The following is a 24,599-nucleotide window of genomic DNA, read 5'->3' on the forward strand; positions in this document are numbered from 1 at the left end:
AGTTATGCTTTTCTTGGTGAAGCTTCTAAAAATTTTTAACCAGCCTATATAAGAGGCCACACTCATATATTATCCTTTGGATTTAGATTTTAAGTCATTAATTTAAATCTACTGTATGTTCTCAGAAAGCAAACACAAAATTAAAAGAGCCTATAACTCTTTCTCTCTCCAGACTGTCATGTGATGATTAACCCATCAATGTTTTTTGGTGGGTCCATATAACATCTACACTTGAAAGTTTGTTCTCAATTAATTGAAAGGGGTTTTTCATGATTGTTGCTGCTCTATCAGGGCTCTCCACTTAAAACACAAAAACTTTCTCATGCAGATTATCTAAAGTGCATGTCAAATTTGCCTATCTATAAATTATGGAATATGCTTCTAGCTATTGTTGAAAATAATGGATGAATCAAACAATTTTTTACTTTTAAGTAGATTCAGATTTTAATATTTTTTAAAGCTTTAATAATATACTTAATAAATAAAAGGGATTTTATTTAGTATTTCTTGTCAGAATTATCTTGTGAAAATGTTTAAGATTTATCAAACTGGTTATTCTCTGTCCAAATAACTGAATCAATGTTATAATTTCCATTAACTTACTTTGTAAGGTGAAGACTTCTAAAAAGGAGCTATTTTTAAGCCAACCCTAAGCACATTTCTTCCTTCATCCCTTCTCCTAATTTGTAAGGCCAATGATATTGACCTCTTTGACTAATAGCAAATCCCATCTCTATGAAATCAGCCTATCTAAATACATTAGGGATGCCCAGCAGGCCTGTTTCATGGAAATTAAGTTAGTGAATAACTTTGTGATGAGAAAATCATGAGATCATGGCCACTGCTGGTTTGAAACTAAATGAGCAAATCTTTAGAACAGTTTGTTTTTGTTTATTTCACAGTAAGAACTCCATGGTCATCTCTCTTAGATTTTTTTTTTTGGGGGGGGGGGGTCCTCAGAGCATCTCTAAAAGCCAGGAAGTAAGAGCAATGGCAGATGCTGGGGTGGTTTGATAATGTAGAAATAAACAATAACACTTCCTTATGAGGTTTAAAGAGGTTTCCTCTTAAACTGTTCAGAATTCTGTTAACAGAACTATTATGCCTCTAGGTAATGTTCTTAGTACAAACACTGTTTGTTGACCTCTGTTTATTATGTTAGCAAATTTTGTTTAACTATATACAAATATTTTCATATGGTAAAATAGTTGTTAGGAGTCACATCAATTAAAAGTAATTTAAGAGTTTCTGTTATTTTAAGATTTTATGTATTCATTTTAGAGAGAAGAGAGAGAGAGAGAGAAGGGGGAGAGGAGCAGAAAGCATCAACTCCCATAAGTGCCTTGACCAGGCAAGCCCAGGGTTTTGAACTGAAGACCTCAATGTTCTAGGTCGATGCTTTAACCACTGCACCACCATAGTTCAGGCTAAGAAATAATAATTTTGATATGGGTATTTACCCTACTCTACACTGGAAAAACACTCCTATTTGGTGGGTCCTTACTCTGGCTGTGAAGCAGAAATCTGAGTTGTGAACACTGTTAGGATGACCATCTCTGAAAAGAGTGATAAACATAGCTAAGGCTCATACTGTTGGTTCTCTTAATTTCCCTTCACATTTTCAAAGAAAACCCGTGCTGGCAGTTCTATACTAATGATGTACCAAGTCTTCCCTCATCAAAGGGAAAGGATAGCTTAAGAAAAGATCTAAAGAAGAAAAGCCTTTTAGAAAAAAAGAAAGACTTGCTGCAAATACTTATGTCAGTATGTTTTTAAAAATGCGCTTATTAATTCTTAAAAGTTCCATGTCTTTCATCTTGGCATCTCCCTATATTGTGTGAAATGAAAGGCTTTGCAGGTTGTTAAGTAACTTTCAGGTATTAGAAAAACAAATGAAGGAATATTTTGTGGGAAGATGGAGTGAGGTGCACAGCAATTGGCTGGAATTTTTCATTCCACAGCCTCTAATGACAACTCACAACATTTAGGTGATCACAACAAATACTGTCACAACGATAAAAAACTATGCTCTAGTTATCTAGTCTTGGATAAATCACTCAGTCCCTTCAATCTTGGTTTTTTTCCTCTAGGGCAGTGGTTTTCAATGCTTTTACACTTGAGAGCTGGTGAAAAGAGGAGAATTATTTTGGGGACTGCTAAGGCATAAATCACCCTGAACATAAGCAATTTTGACTAAGATCACTGGGCCTATAATCTTCATACAGCATTAGGATAGTTAAGTCTTTGCAGACCTGCAAGAAATATCTGGTGGACTGGTCCATGCATCAGTCAGTGGTTGAAAAACACTGTTTTAGGCAATGACAGGACTAGGAGTATTCTAATCTTACACATAGACTAACATCACATATGTTTCTTATACATATTGACAGCTGTTGGGCAGATAAAATATATTATGCTCACTTTGTTAAAGACGGCGCTGTCCATGAGGAGGCCGTCGCCCAGGTGATATTAATGTGTGTCTCTGTGGGCAGGTAGAAAGAATCCTTGTAGCCTGGTGCTTGGTTTTGGGATTAAGCCTTTCCCACCCGTTTTGATGTGAGGCGGTACAATCCAATCATGCCTCAGAGAAATGTCTTTGTATTAGAGACTTCCCTATTTTGTATATTGGATTAAAGGTTTGGAATCTACACTATAAAATGGGGGCAGAATGAGAGCTTGCCCTCTTGGTTCCTGGGATGATTAGCATGAGAGAGCAGAGAGCAGCGGAAAGAGGCCATGTGGCCAGGGGAAGCAGCCAAGATGGCGGAGTGTTGATTGAGAGGCCAGTTTGTGCAGTTTGATGCTGGAGAAGGAAGGAGATGGGAAACAGAGGTGAATAAAGTCTGGTGAGCTAGAAACCTTTGATTCTAGGAAACTCGGATAAGTCAGTAGCTTTGTGAGCACTGAATGTGAGTGGGTTTTGGAGCCCAGTGTGTATTTTTACTTGCCTGCCGGGTGCAAGCTAGAATTAAAGACTATGGCCCACCAGTTTTTGGCTCCATTGTTTCTTTACCAACTGTCCGAATCCAATGGGAACCTGCATGGGCTGGGCTGCTGTGTTGGCAGCCCTGGCTTCTGGCTCTACAACAGCCATACAAAAGATAAGTTTGTAAATGGTTTGTTCTATCCTTAGCTATTTGCCCTCACTAGGTTTAAGCACACTATTGTTTAAATAAGAAAGGGCTCATCTTTCATTTTAGCTGATCAATTCAAAGAAAAATAACTGATGTTTGACAAGAAAGAAAAAATATTTTACTTATTTTTATTTTGGACTGATAAATATAAATAAAAAAACCTGTAGGTTAATAAACTAGACTGGCATAAATATTTAAGCTCAATAAAGGAAATCATCTGATTTCATGCCATTATAAATAAAATTTACAGAGCAAATAGTTATCCTTTTAAAGATTTTAATACATACAAATGGACAATTTAGTATTACATAATTATACAATATTGGTACTGTTAGATATGTGGATGTATATATATTTCTTTTCAGTAAAATAGTCTCATGCTTATAAAAGTCACCCTAAGTCAATTTGGGACAAAAAGAATAACATACAGTCAAAATAAAACAAATTGTAAATGTATAAGTAAGGAAAAATATTACAAAGCAGTTACATTGTTGACACAAAAGAAAAAAATAAATACACTTTTCTGTTATTTGAAGGCAATTCACAATCATTTCCAGGAATTCTGTGAGAATTTAAGGCCATTTGTTCTAAAGAAATGCTTTAATTTGGACACATCACAAAACGGTAATTCTTGTAAAAACTGTACATGCAGAAACTCTTTACAATTAATTGTGGACAGGCAGATTAATTAGTATATAGGAGTAGATTATTTCACAAATGTGTTGTGCACTAAGTCACATGGTTGTGTATATTAACTGGGAATTTCACAAAAAACTTCCAGCGTGTGCACCCTGTGAGGCAATGTGGAAAGGTGATAAGGAACCCAAGAGAGCCAGTATCCCTTTGAATTAATATGTCTAGACAAGGTATAATGGAATAGAAAGTTTAAGATTTCTGCTACATAGTTCACAGTTAAATATTCTGGTTTTAGTCTTTCTAAATAGCATTATAATACAAAGATGCTACTTTTTACACAAAGTATTTTCTGTGCATTTACAAATTGTTCACAATGTTTGATTTTTTAAAAATTTCTATTTAGCAGTATAGAGCATATACTGACTGCAGTCTAAATTTAGAACCCGAACTCCATGAAAAATGCATGTTCTTACAGGATACACATCTGCTCAGCTGAAACTCTGACTTGGCAAATGCAGAGGAACTGATTACTAAGCAGATGCAGTTTCATAAGACAATACACTCACTGAAGAAATATGGAAGTATCTTTCCTTTCCCTTGTTTACAATAGTATTTGTCCGTCCAGACAGTCATTCAAAAAGATATTGCTCTTATAATTATAGCTATTGCAATTTAGAAGACAAAGAATTCAATATTTAAAACTCTTATTCTTAAGAACAGTTATAAAAGTATTGAAATTTAAAAAGTAGTAACATGTAAACATTGATACAGAGAGACTGCTTTCCTATACACCCAGCAGTCGAGGACAATATTTGAGTTAAAAACATAGTTTGTGCTTTTTTCCAACAACACATTGGAAATTAGCTATTTCTGTCCAAACAAACAAAAAAGGTAAAGATTCAGAGAAGACATCCATATTTTGTTTCAAGCATTCAAACAAGTTTTGTGTTGCTCATGCAACAACCATATTTACAGTTTTGGTTTAGAAAGAGAAAAGTTTTGGATCCCAGAAAGCATTGTTAACTAGTACTGCTGAAACCAAATGGAGGAAAGGTTCTCATTCCCTGGTTCATTACAGAGCACCAGGACCAAGCTTGACTCCGCAGCGCTGACATGTAGTTACTGTTAACGTTCCAGAGCACAGTCATATTTGAGTCTGTAACACATGCATAGGGGGGGAGTAGGGGGGAGGCGCAGGCAATGGCTTGATTCCTCGGGCCCTCATGTAGGAGAGAAACTGCTCAGGGATCTCAGCTAGGACATCTTTAGCCAGTCTAGCCATGCTCAGTATGTGGTTTCCGCTTCTGTCAATATAATCCCGGAAAGGCACAAACTATAAAGCAGAGGTGAAAGAAAGTTAATTCATAGACTTTAGCACGCTAGTTAATAGACACAAAAATCAGCATGTGTCCATGCTTGTAGGTATATTGGAGAACGGAGGTATGGTGAGATGGACAATAATTACTGTGCATTTTCAAGATATTTGAGTCATTATAAACAATGACAGTACCAAACTTTTTAATAACAATTTTACTTAAAAAGGGATATAATTGCTTTCTATTTTCCCCCCAGTAATTCAGGTCTCCTGGTCCTGAAACAGCCACCATGCTGCTGCACTTTTGAGTTCTCTACCCAGCCTGACTCCAGTAAGATGGAGCACTGACCTCTTCAGCTCTCAGTTTCCTGTCAGATGGGATTTGCCCACGCCTAATTCAGATTTCAAGGTGGGAGATATTATCCAATGCAGGGTAAAAAAATATGGTCTGCTGTGAAAGACTTCTAAACACATGTATTTTAAATTATAACTAGAACATCAAACCATAAGGACATGAATATGAAATTCACAGTTCATATTAGTGGAAACCTGAAATACAGGGTGGGGCAAAAGTAGGTTTACAGTTGTTTTTATGGAAAATAATAAAATAATAAATCATACAAGAATAAACTGCTAAGCATACTCACAACTGTAAATCTACTTTTACGCTACCCTGTATTTAGTATTTGGGTTTTCCTCAATGTTGTTTTTTTTAATAGCAATTATTTGGAAAGGCAAAGAAAAATAAAGAAAAAACAAGGAAGAGAGAGAGAAAATAACTCAGCATGAGATTTTGGTATACTCTTAATGAAATTATCAACATCATAAAAATAATTGTTCTATCTTTATAATAATTACGTGAGAGCCCTTATCAGCTCAGCCCGTGATACTCTAGCAACAGATTGCCCAACTCCATTGATTCCATTCTCAGTTACAATGATACTTAAATTAATGAACACAGTGCTGTTTGAGGGCATTTGTTCAATTTCCCCTGAGAGACATGCTGATTCTTTAAGCAACTTGGAAATAATTTCAAGCATTAATGTTGCGATAGTTGAGGAGCACAGTAATTTTAGGTCTTAGAGAAAAGGAAGTGAAGACATCTTGAGGTATTGAAAAATTTCTAAGTGTAGTGTTTTTAAATTAAATCATTTCCCCCAGAGAAAGATAAATTGAGCACACTCCCATTTTTTTTTTTGTATTTTTCTGAAGCTGGAAACGGGGAGGCAGTCAGACAGACTCCCTCAGTGCCCAGGCCAACTTTGCTCCAGTGGAGCCTTGGCTGCCGGAGGGGAAGAGAGAGACAGAGAGGAAGGAGAGGGGAAGGGGTGGAGAAGCAGATGGGCGCTTCTCCTGTGTGCCCTGGCTGGGAATTGAACCCAGGACTCCTGCACGCCAGGCCGATGCTCTACCACTGAGCCAACCAGCCAGGGTCTCCCATCTTATACTAACATAACTGTTTTATATTTACTTTGAAAAACTTATGACTTAAAGAGTTACTCAAGAACTGATTGTGGAAAACAACCGTTATTAGGAAGCAGGCTCTAAAATTGCAGGTTACCACAGGTAAACCAAGTATAAATTTTAAGAAATCAAATAGCAGGTGTAATCCCTTTTATACAATGAAAGAAGTCTCTTTCAAAGCAGAGTAAAAAAATCACTCCTTAAAAAAATAAGACACACTGTTCAGAACGAAACCTATATGACTATAATTTTACTCTATGTGTCTGAGGAGGAAAACTCAACTTTCTGTAAAAGTGTAATAAAAAGGTGACAAATCTTATTCTTATCTCTGAAAGTAGCTAAGTAAGTGTAAGAAAAAACTAATAGCAAATATAACCATCAATTGGAAACTGGGGAATGTAAACTTTTGTGAAGTCCTATTAACTAATGTCTTTTGTGAAGACATTTTTAATAAAAAATTAAGAAAGTGCAAAAAAAAAGGTAAGGTTTATTTTCTCTTTGAAACTATAATTAGAAAAGTGAGAAAATAGGAATCAACATAAAGATTAATGAGAACAAGATGTCAAATTGTAGCTATAATTTATTTCCTCCTTATTTTAAAAGGTGTAGTATAGTATACCGCTCACAAAAATTAGGGGTATTTCAAAATAAATATGAAGCAATATAAAAAAGTATTTGATTTTTTTTTTATTAAACAAGAACATCAGAAAAACAAATGACAAGTCAAAGAAAGTTGTTTGATTATGCAAATGAGATGCAAAACCAATTTTTATTTCATTGGTGAAAATGCACTAGACAAAAGGCTGAGAGTAGTGGAGAATCGGCAAGTTCCCTGATCCCCTAATCTTTGGGAGCAGTGTATTTTAAAAATTTACATTTAGTAATGTTGGTATGGTTAGTATACATCTAACTATCATTTAAGTTGTTTTTTAAAGGGTTCATTTTTTTTTCTTCAAAATATGTAGCTAATACCTATCTTTCAGGGAAACAAGGACACCTCTAGCAAACAGCTGATATTCTGTAGGAAAATCTCTCCTACTTTGACTTTCCTTAACCTGAACTTTGCCCTTATATTTTTATTTATTTTTTTTATTTTTATTTTTTTACAGAGACAGAGAGAGAGTCAGAGAGAGGGATAGATAGGGACAGACAGACAGGAATGGAGAGAGATGAGGAGCATCAATCATTAGTTTTTCGTTGTGACACCTTAGTTGTTCATTGATTGCTTTCTCATATGTGCCTTGACTGCGGGCCTTCAGCAGACCGAATGGCCCCTTGCTGGAGCCAGCGACCTTGGGTCCAAGCTGGTGAGCTTTGCTCAAACCAGATGAGCCTGCGCTCAAGCTGGCGACCTCAGGGTCTCGAACCTGAGTCCTCTGCATCCCAGTTCGACGTTCTATCCACTGCACCACCAGGCTTTATTCGATTCTTTACCTTTCTTTTACACCAAGGATATAAAATTCATTTTCCTTTACTGTTTGCCCAAACTATGGAATTAGATTTCCTATGTTCTGAGGCTGATTCTGCTACTTATAAGCGACATGATCTTGGACAAATTACTTTACACTCTTTGCCTCAGTTTCCTCTTCTATCAAATTAGAATAATAATACTTCATTAGTTTGTTATACTAAGCTAACATGTAAAGTGGTTTAAAAAGTGTTTAACTCATAATAAGTACTAGATATGTTATTATTATCATCATTACCATTACTATTCATCAATTTATACATTTATATATTCAATATAAATATGAAACTATCTTCCTTATAGTTTATATTAACATTCTTATCAAACATTAAATACAAGGGATATTTTTATCCATTTCATCTTTTTCAGATTTAAGTACAAATCAGTAATCTAAAATAGTGATTCCTGGCTTTTTTGTAATTTTAAAACACCTGGTAAAAAACCGTCAAGATGAAGGACGCAGCATGTACTCTCCCTTTTGGGAGCATGCCTTTGCCTCCTCCCTCCTAAGCTCCAGGGGCCCTTCTTTTGCTTCTGTAACTTGTTTTCTGAGCCCATGCAGCCCAGGAAACTCACTTCTTCTACCTCTGTAACTTCTTTTTTTTCTTTTCTTTCTTTTTTTTTTTTTTCTTCTTCTGAAGCTGAAAACGGGGAGAGACAGTCAGACAGACTCCCACATGCGCCCAACCGGGATCCACCCGGCAGGCCCACCAGGGGCAACGCTCTGCCCACCAGGGGGCGATGCTCTGCCCCTCCGGGGCGTCGCTCTGCCGCGACCAGAGCCACTCTAGCGCCCGAGGCAGAGGCCACAGAGCCATCCCCAGCGCCCGGGCCATCTTTGCACCAATGGAGCCTTGGCTGCGGGAGGGGAAGAGAGAGTCAGAGAGGAAGGAGGGGGGCGGGATGGAGAAGCAAATGGGTGCTTCTCCTATGTGCCCTGGCCGGGAATCGAACCTGGGTCCCCCGCACGCCAGACCGACGCTCTACCGCTGAGCCAACCGGCCAGGGCCTACCTCTGTAACTTCTAAATAAACTCTCTCATATTATTTGAAAAAACAAAACAAAACAAAAACCTGTTGTTTCACCTTTCCAGCAAATGCTATAAAATGTGTCAGATTTCTTTACTGAAGTAAATTAAAATTTATTTTAAAACATGTTATGATATTCTGGAATGTCAAAACTAAGAACCACAATCATTGTTCTCACAATATACAGTTATACTTATTGAAAAATAGTTTTATAAATATAAGAAAAATAGATATCACATTTAACTTAAATTTGTTACGTGGGGACACAGATATGCCCTTTGAGTATTAAGGAACCTTGCCCCAGATTGAAAATCACTGACATAGAAAGTTACTGTTATCGGTAGGAGTGTACCTCATTCCACATATGTCAGTAGTAGGAAAAAAAAGTGTTGAAAACTCTATTCATAAACTTATATTATCTAAATCTTTTACAAAAGCACATTCATCAATTCAGTCATGTCTGAAAGTACTTTCCTGAGAAATGAAAATAACAAGTGACTTCATTTCCTTTACCAGTAACGAAGGTCAAGTCTTCAAGTTTTCATGAAAAAAAAATGTGCCCTCTTTCTTAAACTATTGCTCATATCCTTTTTCTATCACAGTTTTCCACTCAAGCTCTTGGGCCACATTGCTTACTAACTCTTTTAATCACTCATTTCTAATCCCTGTACTTGGGGACATCCTGTTTAGAATAATGCGTACACATTTCTGCATGAATGCTCATTGACTAGTACCACAAATTACCTTGGACCCTGAAAACGGTAGGGTTAGAGAAATAAATCAATTTGCATTTGCACTAATTTATCCCACTCATATGAAGAATACCAATAAATGCACTCTATCCTGTAAAAATATACTATTTCCTTGATATTCTACATCTTTTTGTTAGCATCCATCCACTGTAAGAAGAATGTTCCTCATGGTTGCTCTAATGGCCAGTTCTGCCTATTTGTGAAAACAAGTTTAAATTAGTTTGGGCAAATGGCTTGTAGTTGCTGTTATGCTCAATTTTACTTGATTGTTCCTACTGTGCAGAGCTCCATTAGTGATTTTCAAGTCTAAGTCTTCAAGTTATTATTCTCCTTTTAATGAAAAATATGATTTAAATATAATTTTTAAGGAAATGATAGGCTTGCCAGCAGCTGTATGCAACTAAGAGAAATGGCATTGCTTTATCCACAATAGCCAATCCATAGCACAAGCAAGCAAGCAAACAAATATAAATATATGTATATGAAAATAACTCAGTTAAGTGTTAGAATAACAGTCACAGGATCTCATCCCACTTACTGTTTCTCCTACAGTCATATGAGATTGAATCCTGAGGCAATGACTATAATTACACATAAGGCTGACTACAGCCACTATGAAATAGTGACATAAAATGCCTTCCTATTAGATTGTGTGAACATACTAACTAAAAATAATAACAAATAGTGATATTAATGCATTTATTGAAGAACTGATAAGTGGGAAGCCTTCTGCTGATATTTAGTGCAATATTTTATAATACTTAATTTTTATAGGCATATTATCCATATTTTGAATTTATAGAAGAGGAAGCTGAAATTTGGAGAGTTTAGTTAACTTACCCAATATCAGATAGTTAGAAATATGTCATTATTTAAACCCAAATTAACCTAACTCTGATAAACCATGATAGTAAGGAGAACAGATCTTAATTAGAACTGTGCTGAAAATTAGTACCTACCAATTTATGATCTAAATAACATTGTAGAGTTGTTTAACACACCATCTTGGGGCTCAATTTCTTTATTCATAAATTATTATAAGACAAAAACTGATCAGTATTTTTAGAAAGATACAAAGTGATATGTGAATAAAGTAAAAAAAAAGGGGAGGGGGGATGAATTAGTTCAAGAATGCAGGAAGGCCATTGCAAAAGGAGGTAATATGGGAAATTTCCAAATGTAGAATTTTAATTGGCCCAATGGTGAGAAGGACTATTCCAGTATAATGACAAGAGAAAAAGCACACCCATTGGGGACAGTGTCTGTGTGTGTTTAGCTAAAGAGGAAAATCGGGGTCAGGGTATGAAGACTCTTAAATGCTATGCTTAGGAATTAGAATTAAAGTTATATAGAATACTTGTCAAAATTTTTAGAATCAAACATCTTAAGATTAAATTGTGACTGCACTTCTTAATAGCTTTTTTACTATGGACAAGAGGAATTAAACTTTTAATAATCAAAGTACCTGTCTCATAAAGTCAGTTAACAACTAAGTAAAGTAATGAGAGAGATCTTAGCCTACCTAGCACATGAAGGACTTAATAAATGATTAAATGTAAATATTATATGAAGTTGGATGCCACTTAGGATTTGACAATAAAATGAAAACCTCACTTACTACCTCCACTTATCTACTGAAACTCAGTGACCTACTATTATTTCCGGGCTTAGGTGTTTGTCCTCCTAAGAAATTGAGAATTTTGTTTGCTACGTATTAGCTTCAACATGTAAAAATCTGAAAGTAGTAAAAAGGTAAGAGAGACTAAATAAACCGTAATTTCTAATAATATTTTAGCCATCAGTGTTTATAGCATTGATTATGGCTTAGATATTTTCTGATGATGAGAAGATTGACAATGCTATTTGTGGTGTGCCCTTGCTACTCCGACATCCTAAGTATTCAAAGATATTTCTATTCTTGAAAATAACTAATTTAAAAAATGTTTTAGTTGATGGTAGAGGCTGGAAAATTGTGATGATGGAATGATTTTAAAATCTTATTTAAGATGAGAGAGTGCTAATTCTTCTTTAATACAATAATATATGTAAATAATTACCTTGCTTACTACTATTTTCTCAAAGGCCAATCACCATTTAGAAAGTTCTCCATGAAATTAGAAAAAAAGTATATCAAACCTTAATTAAATATAGGCATGTACATCAAGATATCACTGTCATTCAGTAGGCTACTAATTCTCTGAAGACATTTTCATTTTGTGTTTAGAATCTGTACAATCTCATAGCTCTTTCAGTTCAACTTTATGGAGTAAAATCCCTTGAGTGTCTAGCTAAAAATCCCCAGGTGCCTTCAAATCCTGTGGGGACATCAGTTTCATTTTTATGGCAGTAGATTGACTGTCTTAAGGATTCTGAGTGTCAAGGGGAGAAGCACATAATTATACGTATATATACCTTATACTGATAAGAAACAATGTTTTTTTTCATGTCTTTTACTTCCTCTGAGACTCATAACATCATGGGAAGAACAAAGATAAAAGAATTCAGAGTTTGAAGATCATAAAACAAAGGTTCAAAGAGATTTATTGACTTGTTCAAGATCACAGTGCCAACAATACAATTTCATAGATCTGAGTCCTTTAGTAATATTCTGTCCAATACAGCATATCCATTGAGAGCCTAAATACTTTCATGATCAAGAGAATTATTATTTTATATATATAATAAAAATTGCTGGTTGTTCTTTTATTATATATATTAGCCCTCTTAAAGAAAACCTTAATAATCTGAGCAATCTTAAGAAAGTAATACCAAGTTTCCTGTAAGCATCATTTAGATAATACTATGAGATACCGGGTTGCCTCTGTTAACTTTGTAAAAATGCATTATAATAGCAACATAACACATTCTAAAGGAATTAAAATTCATACTTCCTTTTAATAATTCAACTTTTGGAAACTGTGAGCCAGACATTTAGATAAAGTATAATTATTTGAAACTATAATTATGCTAATGAGATTCAGGTGAATAATCATATGTCCAATTATGAAAACAAAATATCATGGGGATTCTTAAATAAATGACCACATTATTATGTTCCCTTTCTTAGTTGCTTTTAACCTAATTATTCATGTGTGTGTGTGTGCATGCACGTGATTTTTACTCTACCAAGAACATTAGGTTAAAACGTATGTCACATTTAACTATCTTTTTAAAAAAACCATTATACAAATGTTTCTAACTTAAAATTTAATTTTGCTAAGACTGATTAAAAACAATGCTATTTAACATTATCAACATTAATTTTTATATTCTCATATTTACAAACAGTATGTTATATTCTTCCTCAAATTATTTTAATAATTTTCATTATATTTTACTGAGCTCTATTTCAGAAATGTATTTCATATACATTAACTCCTTCAATATTTATAACAATGCCAGAACACTGACATTTAGAAAGCTTGCCCAAGTTATCAAAGTTGAACAACCTAGGATTTGAACCAAATTCTGTTGAATTCCAAATTAGATTCTCTTACTGACTGCATTATAGGTGAATGTATAGTTTATTATTTAGGAGAAAATATTGAAGCCCATTGTTTGCTTCTCCAAAGCTTTCATATCATGTGCTCAAATAGTACTGACACCTCCTACCCATTCTTATTTAAGAAGGTATACTTTATAGCCTTTTCCCATTCTGATGTCCTAAAAGATATAGAGATACTAAAGTATGCAGAAATTCAATTGAATTAACTCCTTGTTTTTAAATTATACATTTTAATTATATTGATTATTATTTTTTTCTTCCCATTCACTTCTAGAATAGTAGGCTTTAGTTAAGTATTTTTTTTAATTCTAATAAAATTGTTAATGATATATATAATATATATCATTATATATTGTTACATACTATGTCATGTTATTTATTTATGGTTACAGCTAGTGCTCGACTTACGACCATGATTGGTTCCTACAGACTGGTCATAACATGATTTGGTCGTAAGTTGAGTAGGCTATATGTATAGTACTGTGAAATGATGTTATAAAAATCTTTAAGTCAAAGACAAAGACAATTTCCTCTTGGTAGACATCTTGGGAGGGGTTTGATGAAAAATATGAAAGATACAAAACACAAATTGCTGTACTAAGTCTGGGATAACAGTTGAAATGGTGCACATGGAGATGGTAGTGCTGCCAGAAGCTGGTCTGCACTGTCGTATGCCCAGCTGGGCAACACTTGCACTGCCAGACGCGGATCAGTCGTGGCTAGCTAGCTATTGTGGTCTTAAGTTGCATAGGTCGTAAGTAGATCAATACCTATATATCTAGTTTATATATTTTATATATTTATACATAATTTCAAGATCTATTTCTCTACTTTTCTAACCTATTAAGGAAGAATGAAAATATCTACATTTTTGGTTTGTTTATACTAAATTTACCTATTATGTATATGTATCAGCTGCTGCAGACTAAATCATGAATAGATAAATGTTATTAAAAAGCCCCCTTATGTTTTTAGATTTTACTTTGACTAAAACCTCAATATTTTCTGGTAATAATAAAGTAGCTAATAATAAAACAGTAATAAAAGTAACATTAACAATTCTGTTTTATACATGGTGAACCTCAAGTCCAGGGAAAGTAACTGGTGCTTATTTTAGGCCCTGTTACTCAATGGGCATCTCATAAAGAATGCACCAATTAAATTAAACGGAGCCTGAGACTCTTCATTTTAACTTAAGTTGTTCATTTACAAATCAGAATTGACAAGGGAACAAAGTAAATAATTTCCATTAAATTTCTTACCTGCACAATGTCCCTTTCAGCATATTTTCCTCTGGAGGAAACTCTTACATCATCTCCATCCAACTCAATCATTGCTTGAAAATAAAATAGAATTATTTATCCAGTGTATTTTAACAATATACTAAAACAATGTAGAAAATAAGGAAATCACGATGTGAAGAGCAGTGGTACATCCTCTGTAAAATCAGAAAGCTGTTGATCCCTTCATCTTCTCAGTCATTTGTCCCACAGAACTTGACAGAGGGTACATTTTACAAATGAATAAAACAAGCTAGCATCTCATGGGACCATTGAAAGGTGAGAAGAGTGCAGTAAATAGAGAACAGTCAGTCCTTAGGTGTATCTCCCAATCCTAGGGGTTCTCAAATTTGGGTTACACACTTCCTCGATTGTTTGAGCAAGTTATACTAATCCATTCCATTTTAGTTTTTTTTTTCCCTTAATTTAAGAAACTGGGTACAAATCATCACAGAATTTCCAATAACAATTTGTACTTTATTCTTATTGAAACTATAACAAAGCTTAATATATATTCACATTGCTTAATTTCCATTAAAAAATAAATTTTAAAATATTTGCTCTGCCCTTATACTGATTGGATAAAGTATGATTTTAAAAAAAATGATTTGAGGATTTGTTTCCAAGATTGCTATGATTTAATGACTTGGAGCTAAATGAGGAAGTCCTTCCAGGTGTCAGAGCTCACTTCCTTCAATAGAGACCTCCTGAAAAGCCTTCACAGAAACTTGCTTTGCATAGGTGATATTATTGTTAGGAATTATGACATTGTATGTTCAATTCTCTTTCCTCCTGAAAAAAGGTATTTCTAGAAATGTTACAAACATGTATCAAAGTATTATTTTACTAGCATGTTTTATAAATATTTAAAAATTAGACAACTAATATTTTACTTTTTCATTAAAAATTTAAGTAACTTGCTAGAACTTTTATTTTCTAAAATTGCAATCCCTATGACATTATTTCAAAGAAATCATTAGACTTCAGAAATACAGGGTTGAAGCTTATTTTACAAACTTCTGAATGGAAAACTTCTTAAGTTTCTTTTTTTTAATCTTTGAATCTTGAAAGTCCTTTACAGTATCACTGTTGTCATCTGTGCCAGGCATGGTTCTAAGTACTTTTCAGGTAGTAATTCATTTAATGGTTATAAGAATGTTATGCAGTAGATAATACTAATAGGTCCATTTTACAGATCAGAATACTGAAGAGAGGTTAAGTAATGAGTGAGTAATGAATGATTAAAATATACTATCCTGGTTTTACTTTATATCTAGTAATCAGAGCTGGAGTATTAAGTTAAAAGCTTGAATATATACGTATTTGACGGCTTATCTGGCTTCTACGTCAAGATTATTTTAGCAATCAGCTTTGCATTTTGAGATGACTTTGACAATGTTGTTAAAGGTATTATGTTATGATCATCTGTGTTTTTAACTTGAGATCTATAAGCAATTTATCTACATTTTAATCTTTCTAAATATCTTGTTCTTCACAGAGACCAAGATATTAAACATTACCAAAATAAATGAATGCCTTAACAAGGCTACAGATTTATGCACCTAACATTTATATATACCAAGAGTTAACATCACTCCCAAACCACAGGGTACGGTACTTAATGCACTATAGCCTCTATTTGAACACAATTAAAATACACAAATCTCTTGACAATGGGCTGATTTTGCAGTCATTGCTCATGCTGATGGAAAATCCCTACTGATTTCAGATGAGAAGCATTTTGAAATTAAGGTGTGTTTTTTTTTTTTTTAACATTTTTAAGTCATTTTTAGTATTTTAATTACAGTTGACATACAGTATTATATTAATTACAGATGTACAACCCAATGATTAGACATTATATAACTTACTAAGTGATCATCCTGATAAGTCTCATACCCATCTGACACAATACATTTTTACTGTATTCCCAATGCTGTCCTTGAAATTCCCATGACTCTTCTGTAACAACCAATCTGTACTTCTTCTTGTATTTTTTTTTTTTTTTTCTGAAGCTGGAAACGGGGAGAGACAGTCAGACAGACTCCCGCATGCGCCCGACCGGGATCCACCCGGCACGCCCACCAGGGGCGATGCTCTGCCCACCAGGGGGCGATGCTCTGCCCCTCCGGGGCGTCGCTCTGCCGCGACCAGAGCCACTCTAGCGCCTGGGGCAGAGGCCACAGAGCCATCCCCAGCGCCCGGGCCATCTTTGCTCCAATGGAGCCTTGGCTGCGGGAGGGGAAGAGAGAGACAGAGGGGAAGGGGGGGGGGGGGTGGAGAAGCAAATGGGCGCTTCTCCTGTGTGCCCTGGCCGGGAATCGAACCCGAATCCCTCGCACGCAAGGCCGACGCTCTACCGCTGAGCCAATCGGCCAGAGCCCCAATCTGTACTTCTTAATCCTTTCACTTTTTTTTTTTTTTTTTTCATTTTTCTGAAGCTGGAAACAGGGAGAGACAGTCAGACAGACTCCTGCATGCGCCCGACTGAGATCCACCCGGCACGCCCACCAGGGGGCGACGCTCTGCCCACCAGGGGCGATGCTCTGCCCATCCTGGGTGTCGCCATGTTGCGACCAGAGCCACTCTAGCGCCTGAGGCAGAGGCCACAGAGCCATCCCCAGCGCCCGGGCTATCTTTGCTCCAATGGAGCCTTGGCTGCGGGAGGGGAAGAGAGAGACAGAGAGGAAAGTGCGGCGGAGGGGTGGAGAAGCAAATGGGCGCTTCTCCTGTATGCCCTGGCCGGGAATCGAACCCAGGTCCTCCGCACGCTAGGCCGACACTCTACCGCTGAGCCAACCGGCCAGGGCCTCCTTTCACTTTTTTCACCCATCCTTCCAACACCCCTCCCATCAGGCAAATGTCAAAATGTTCACTGTATCTATAATTTTGCTTCTGTTTTGCTTGTTTATTTATTTTGTTTTCTTACATTCAATTGTTGATAGGTATGATTTATTGTCATTTTATTGTTCATATTTTTTATCTTTATTTTTTTCTACTTCTTAAAGATCCTTTAACATTTCATGTAATACTGGTTTGTTGGTGAACTCCTTTAGCATTTTCTTTCTTATCTAAGAAATTCTTTATCTGTCCTTTGATTCTAAATGATAACTTTGCTAGGTAGAGTAATCTTGGTTATAGGTTCTTGCTTTTCATCCCTTTAAATATTTGTCACTCCCTTCTGGACTGTAAAATTGCTGTTGAGAAATCAGCTGACAGGATTATGGCATCTACCCTGTAGGTAAATAACTGCTATTCTCTTGCTACTTTTAAAATTCTCTCTTTGTATTTTTTTTATTTTGTATTTAACCTTCATTTTAATTATAATGTGTCTTGGTGCGGGCCTCTTTGGGTTCATCTTGTTTGAGACTCTCTGTGCTTCCTGGACTTGTATGTCTATTTCCTTCATTAGGTTAAGAAAGCTTCCTGTCATTATTTTTTCAAATAGGTTTTTAATTACTTGCTCTCTCTCTCTCTTCTCCTTCTGGCATGCCCATGATGCAAATGTTGGTATTCCTGAAGTTTTCTCAGAGGCTCCTTACACTATCTTAATTTTTTGGATTTTTTTTTCCATTTTGCAGTTCTGATTAGGTGTTTTTTGCTTCTTTATATTCCAAATCACTGATATGATTCTCAGCTTGATGTACTATACTGTTGAATCCCTGTAAATTATTCTTCATTTTAGTTAGTGCATCTTTCATTTTTGACTGATGATTTTTTACGGTTTCTGTGTCCTTTTATATGATCATTCTTTCCTTGTTGAAGTTGTCACTAAGTTTCTTAAGCATTTTTATAACCAGTGTTTTGAACTCTGTATTTGATTGCCTCCATTTTGTTCAGTTCTTTTTCTAAAAATTTCTCTTATTCTTTCATTTTGGGGTATGTTTCTTTGTTTCTGCATTTGACCGTTTGTTTCTATGTATTAGGTAGAGCTGCTATGTTTCCCAGACTTGATAGAGTGGTCTTGTGTATAGATGTCCTATAAGGCTCAGTGGCACAGCCTCCCCAGTCACCTGAGCTGGATGCTCCAGGGACAACCTAATGTAGGCTGTGTGCACTGTCCTGTTGTAGTTGAGCCATTGATTGCTGCTGGCATCACTGAGAGGGACTGACTCCCAGGCCAATCACCTTTGAGGACTGGCTACAACTACAGTGAAAGAGCTGCTGTGTAGGAGTCAACCCTTAGGAGCAGGACTTGCTCTGGGACCTCCTTGGAGATGCAAGGTCAGCCACTGCCTGTGCCCTGACTGGGGCCACCCGGCATGAACTACAGAACAATGTGCAGATGGATGCTACTTGTGCTGAGCTTGAAGGTGCCCAGGAGAGGCTAAGCTCTGAACCAAGGTCGTCTGCCAGGCCTGGGCCACTTAACAAGATGTACAGTGTACACAGAGGCCAGATGTTGCTTGTTTGAGAGATTTTAGGAAAGTTCAAAGCATGAGGCAAGAGGGGCCATTTGTTTAGAAAAGCCATGGCTTGGGTGGGCTTACAAATTAGGTGGGGTTGGGTCTCAGGGAATCACTTGGACGTGGCAACCAGTGTGAACCAGGTTGATGGGAACTCAATTATGGTGCCTGCCTGCTGGCTATGCAGGGGTAGGGGATCTCAGAAAATGAACAATGGTTTTTGTCCCACTTTGTCTGTCAGAAAATTGCTCCTAGCCCTGGCCAATTGGCTCAGTGGTAGAGCATCGGCCTGGCATGCAGGAGTCCCAGGTTCGATTCCCAGCCAGGGCACACAGGAGAAGCGCCCATCTGCTTCTCCACCCCTCCCCCTCTCCTTCCTCTCTGTCTCTCTCTTCCCCTCCCGCAGCCAAGGCTTCATTGGAGCAAAGACGGCCTGGGCGCTCAGGATGGCTCTATGGCCTCTGCCTCAGGCGCTAGAATGGCTCTGGATGCAACAGAGCGACACCCCAAGATGGGCAGAGCATCGCCCCCTGGTGGGCATGCCGGGTGGATCCCGGTCGGGCGTATGCGGGAGTCTGTCGTCTGTCTGACTGCCTCCCCATTTCCAGCTTTGGAAAAATGCAAAAAAAAAATAAAAATAAAAAAAGAAAGCTGCTTCTCCAGCTTTTGCCCTGATGCCTGATAAACCACTTTCTCCCCATATGTCCCTGGTTCCTTTTAAGATGCTATCCCAGTGCTGGAGCTCTGACGGAGTGAGTCTGAGTAAGCTCATGTGTGGGCCTTTAAGAGGAGTCACCTGGGTTTCCAGCAGCCCTCCATCTCAGTCAGCCACAATATCCATTGGTATTTGCAGCCGGAAGTTATGGGGACTTCTCTTCCTGCCTCTGAAATCCTGGGCTGGGAGGCCTGGTGTGGGGCTAGGACCCCTCACTCCTCAAGGGGAACCTCCACAACGAAGATATCCCTCCCAGTTTTAAACCACCACACAAGGTGTGGGACCAGCCAGTTCCACTTCACCACCCCTCCTACCAGCCTCAATGTGATTACTTCTCTAAATTCCTAGTTATAAGACTTCCATTCAGCTAGATTTCGGACAGTTCTGAATAATGGTTTTTCCGTAGTTCGGGTTGTAATTTTGATGTGGTTGTGAGAATATTCAAGTACTGCATTTACCTACACTGCCATCTTGACCAGTAGTTCTTAAAGTATAGTTTTGTAAAGTATGATTTTTTGTTGGTTAAGAGATAATTTCAACATTACACAGATCAACTCACACTTGGGAAGGCTGCCATAAAATGGTTCATCTGGTGATATGGTAATGTTATGCTGGAGTTAAGAACATTTTCCAGAGTTTATTAGGTTTTCAGTTAGAATTCTCTAAATAATTAATTACATGAGGAATACTAATTTGTGCTCAAAGTATAATTTTATTACTGATAATTCATTCTGTATACATATGACATTTACTAGACTCCAGAGAGCCACTTGCAATTATAATATTTGCCTCTTAGCCTTCTAAAAAATATTGTTCAGTCAGAATGCAATCTTCATCTTTTTTTGTTGTTATTATTTTCTTCAGTGTATGGATAATATATTTGAGTTAAAAACATTGTTTTAAGTTTTATTTTTCTATACATGTTCATGCAGCATTGCTGGTACACATCCTTGATAGAGCCACCGCTAAATTTGCTTAGATATACAATATATGTCATACTTTAGTAAATATGTATGTGACTGATAAGAAGGGAATTAACTTATAAAAATACAGAAGACCTATTTTTCTCTATTTACTAAGGATGTAAAGAAGAGACTTCATTATATTCAAATATTTTCAAGAGTTAATTCCTCTTTTGGTCTAGTTTTGTTTTCAAATTTTTCATATTACTTTCAGACATAAATATACATTGATGGTGACAAGCCAGCTAAACTTCTCCTTTGTTATCTAATTTGCTAGTTAAAGAAAATAACAGTTACTTAAGCAAAAATGTATTAGAATGATATCCAATAAAGTATTAATAAGGGAAACTCAAGAGTTAAAATTTTAGTGCAAGTTAGCTTTAGTTATAATCAACAGGCATAATGGTTAATGCAAGTAAAAGATTTGTTCCAGGAACTGAGATACCTGAATGGGCCTATATGACTTCACGAGATCTGCAGGAAATCTACCTTTGTGCCCCAAGAGTTTGCAAGCAAAGCCTTTGTGCTACAGGGATGGGACACAGCTACCCCCCACACACTAACTATGATCTAATTAATTTTATCTTGAGTTCCAAACCCTATTCCTACCTTTTTCTTCCCCTTCTAAAAAGTTTAGCTGAGATAAGATGTTAAGGCAGCCTTGGGTACATGATCTTCATTCTTCTCAGATACCAAACTGTAAAGCCAGCAGCCAGGGCTGCCATCACAGCAGCCGCCTGGCCCATGCAGGTTCGCATTGGATTCGGACAGTCGGTAAAGAAACAACGGAGCCAAAAACTGGTGGGCCATAGTCTTTAATCCTAGCTTGCACCCGGCGGGCAAGCAAAAAACGCACACTGGGCTCCAAAACCCACTCACATTCAGTGCTCACAAAGCTACTGACTTATCCGAGTTTCCTAGAATCAAAGGTTTCTAGCTCACCAGACTTTATTCACCTCTGTTTCCCATCTCCTTCCTTCTCCCTGCACAAACTCTGCACTAACTGGCTTCTCACTCAACACTCCATCATCTTGGCTGCTTTTCCTGGCCTCCTCCATGTGGCCTTTCTCTGCTCTCTCCTCTAATGATAATCTCAGGAACCAAGAGAACAAGCTCCTATTCTGCCCCTATTTTATAGTGTAGAAATCAAAACCTTTAATCCAATATACAATATAGGGAAGTCTCTAATACAAAGTCACTTATCAGAGACATGATGAGATTGTACCAGCCCACATCAAAAAGGGTAGGAAAGGCTTAATCCCAAAACCAAGCCCCAGGCTACAAGGATCCTGCCTGCCCACAGCCTGCCCCCAACACACATTAATATCACCTGGGTGAAGGCCTCCACGTGGGCAGCAGTGCCATCTTTAACAAAGTGAGCATAATATATTTTATCTGCCCAACACGAACCATCTGAATAAAGTTGCAATACCTGTCTCCACTTGGTAGCTCAGTGGCGACACACAGCATACATGCTAACATTTCCAGTTTCAGTATCTCCCACTCTCCAGCATGTCTTTTGGGTCAAAAAGCTGTATGTGGCAAGACTACACTTCTGAGAGCAAGGAGAAAAGAAATGTGTTGGGCAGATAAAATGTATTATGCTCACTTTGTCAAAGATTACACTGCCCATGGGGAGGCCGTTGCCCAGGTGATATTAATGTGTGTCTTTGTGGGCAGTTAGAATCCTTGTAGCCTGGGGCTTGGTTTTGGGATTAAGCCTTTCCCACCCGTTTTGATGTGGGGCGGTACAATCCAATCATGCCTCAGAGAAGTGTCTGTATTGGAGACTTCCCTATTTTGTATATTGGATTAGGAGTTTGGATTTCTACACTATAAAATGGGGACGAAGTGGGAACTTGGGGTCTTGGTTCCTGGGATCATTAGAGGAGAAAGAAGAGCAGAGAAAGGCCACGTGGAGTAGGCCAGGAGAAGCAGCCAAGATGGCGGAGTGCTGGGTGAGATGCCAGTTTGTGTAGAGTTTGTACCTGGGATAAGGAAGGAGATGGGGAACAGAGGAGAGTGAGTCTGGTGAGCTAGAAACCTTTGATTCTAGGAAACTCGGATAAATCAGTAGCTTTGTGAGCACTGAATGTGATTGGGTTTTGGAGCCCAGTGTGTGTTTTTACTTGCCCGCCGGGTGCAAGCTAGGATTAAAGACTATGGCCCATCAGTTTTTGGCTCCACTGTTTCTTTACCGACTGTCCGAATCCAATGCAAACCTGCATGGGCCAGGCTGCGTGATGGTGGCCTTGGCTTCTGGCTTTACAAAATGAAATGCAAATAATGGGAGAATAATGTTCAACCTTCAAATTTTAAGATCACCTGGTCCTCGATCAGCTTGATGTAAGTCCCAGTTCCCCAGCAGTACCTGTCCTTGGAAAAGTATATAAGACAGACTTTCTAGCCACGAGAGATGGGATAAAATCAGAGACCCTTTTAGTTCTCCCCTACTCCTAACATGCATCAAAGCAGGTAGCCAGATGCTGCTTTAATTTGACTTTTTTTGCCTTTAAAGGGTAAAGAAATCCCACCTTGTTCTCTTTCTTCTTAATAAAAGTGCTTTATAAAGGAGTGGAAAGTCAATGGGAGAAAATTTTTACAGAAAGTTATAAACTGTTCTTATTAAAATACAGAAATAAGAAATTCGAATACTTATTAATCTAATAGTTTATTTCCATTTCCACAACCTTCAAAGAATGGATTGGATGGCAAATATTATTTTTCTTGCCCATGCAAACAATGCCCTTCTGGTTAAAAATGTGTAGATGTTGGATTTAGGTGGTTAACTGATAAAACTTGTAAGTTTTATTTCATTTTTTTCCTGTATCAGTTTGTCAGTGTGGCATATAAACTTACTCTATGGTAGATTCGGAAGTGCCCAGAGAAAGGCTCTTCTGATAATACAGCAGCAATCTGAATGAAAATTGGAGATTTTCAATATTAAACATGAGTATTCTGCCCTCTTCCTCTTAGCCATGGAGGAAAGAAAAATAAAGTCCTTTAGAGAAGCATCTATTGTCTCCTAGTGAAATAGCCTACTTTTCTAGTACTAGGCCTGGAAGATTTTTCCATCTTATTTAAACTCCCATCACGGTAAAAGTGGAAACCAAGTGTTGTAGGATTTGAATTACTTGTTCACGTTTGCCGGAAAAAATTTCACTTTAATTCCCAGGAGGTAGGTAATTCTACTGGGAAGGTAACTTCCTTTTTTGTCTATAATCTTTACTCACTGTCCCAGAAAGAAAGAGGAAGAAGCCATAAGAGTACTAAGATTAGGAGAAGAAACTGACCTTGAATCTCTCTTTCTTGGGGCTGCCTATCCTCAGGTTGAAGGCAGTTTCTCCCTGTGGCATGCTTAAAAGGCAAGACTCAGCCTGCATAGGGAGGAGGCCTAGAAATAAGGGTGAGGTCATTTAATCTTGGGGGGGAAAGTAGTGAGAAGTCTGCTTCTGTACACAAGTTAATCCAAATTCTCCAATTCTGCCGTGCTAGCAATAAAGCTTATATCCTAGTCTCTGTCTGAGAGTTTCCTGCATATCTTCTTCTCAGTCAATTCAGGAAGTCAGAGGAAAATGAGGAATTACCACACCTCAAAACCCTAATAAATAATTCACTGGGAACTAAAGGAAAGGACAAAATAAATAGCTGTGTCTTCTGCTAGGATATATGACTAGAAACATACACTAAAAGGGTCAGTGGCTCTGTATCCAAACATTATGTGTGGGGGGTCTTAATGAACAGGTGACCAGGGTTTGCTATCTCTGAGAACGTACACATTAGGCAGACTTCCACAGGAGTCTGGGAGATGTAAGATGGACCCAATCAGAGGTGTATCCTTGAGAAGCAAAAAAAGCAATTTAGTAGCTGAAGAAGAATGCATGCGTGATTTTAACCTAGCAATGGGAAATTTGTAAATCTCAGTCTATCACTA

The 24,599-nt window shown here is 37.2% G+C and overlaps 1 protein-coding gene across 1 annotated transcript in view; it reads right to left on the bottom strand.

Moving 5' to 3' along the window:
* Positions 1-4,621: 4,621 nt before the first annotated feature.
* CPNE8 (copine 8) overlaps positions 4,622-24,599 on the bottom strand; it is a 212,978-nt gene continuing 193,000 nt past the window's right edge. The window contains exons 19-20 of the mRNA XM_066368944.1: positions 14,565-14,638; positions 4,622-5,103 (exon numbers count right to left, since the gene is read on the bottom strand). Coding sequence (XP_066225041.1) covers positions 4,915-5,103; positions 14,565-14,638 — 263 coding nt within the window. The 3' untranslated portion in view covers positions 4,622-4,914. The remainder of the gene's footprint in view (positions 5,104-14,564; positions 14,639-24,599) is intronic.

Source organism: Saccopteryx leptura, chromosome 2 (genome assembly GCF_036850995.1).
Source record: "Saccopteryx leptura isolate mSacLep1 chromosome 2, mSacLep1_pri_phased_curated, whole genome shotgun sequence".
NCBI classification, from domain to species: Eukaryota; Metazoa; Chordata; class Mammalia; order Chiroptera; family Emballonuridae; genus Saccopteryx; species Saccopteryx leptura.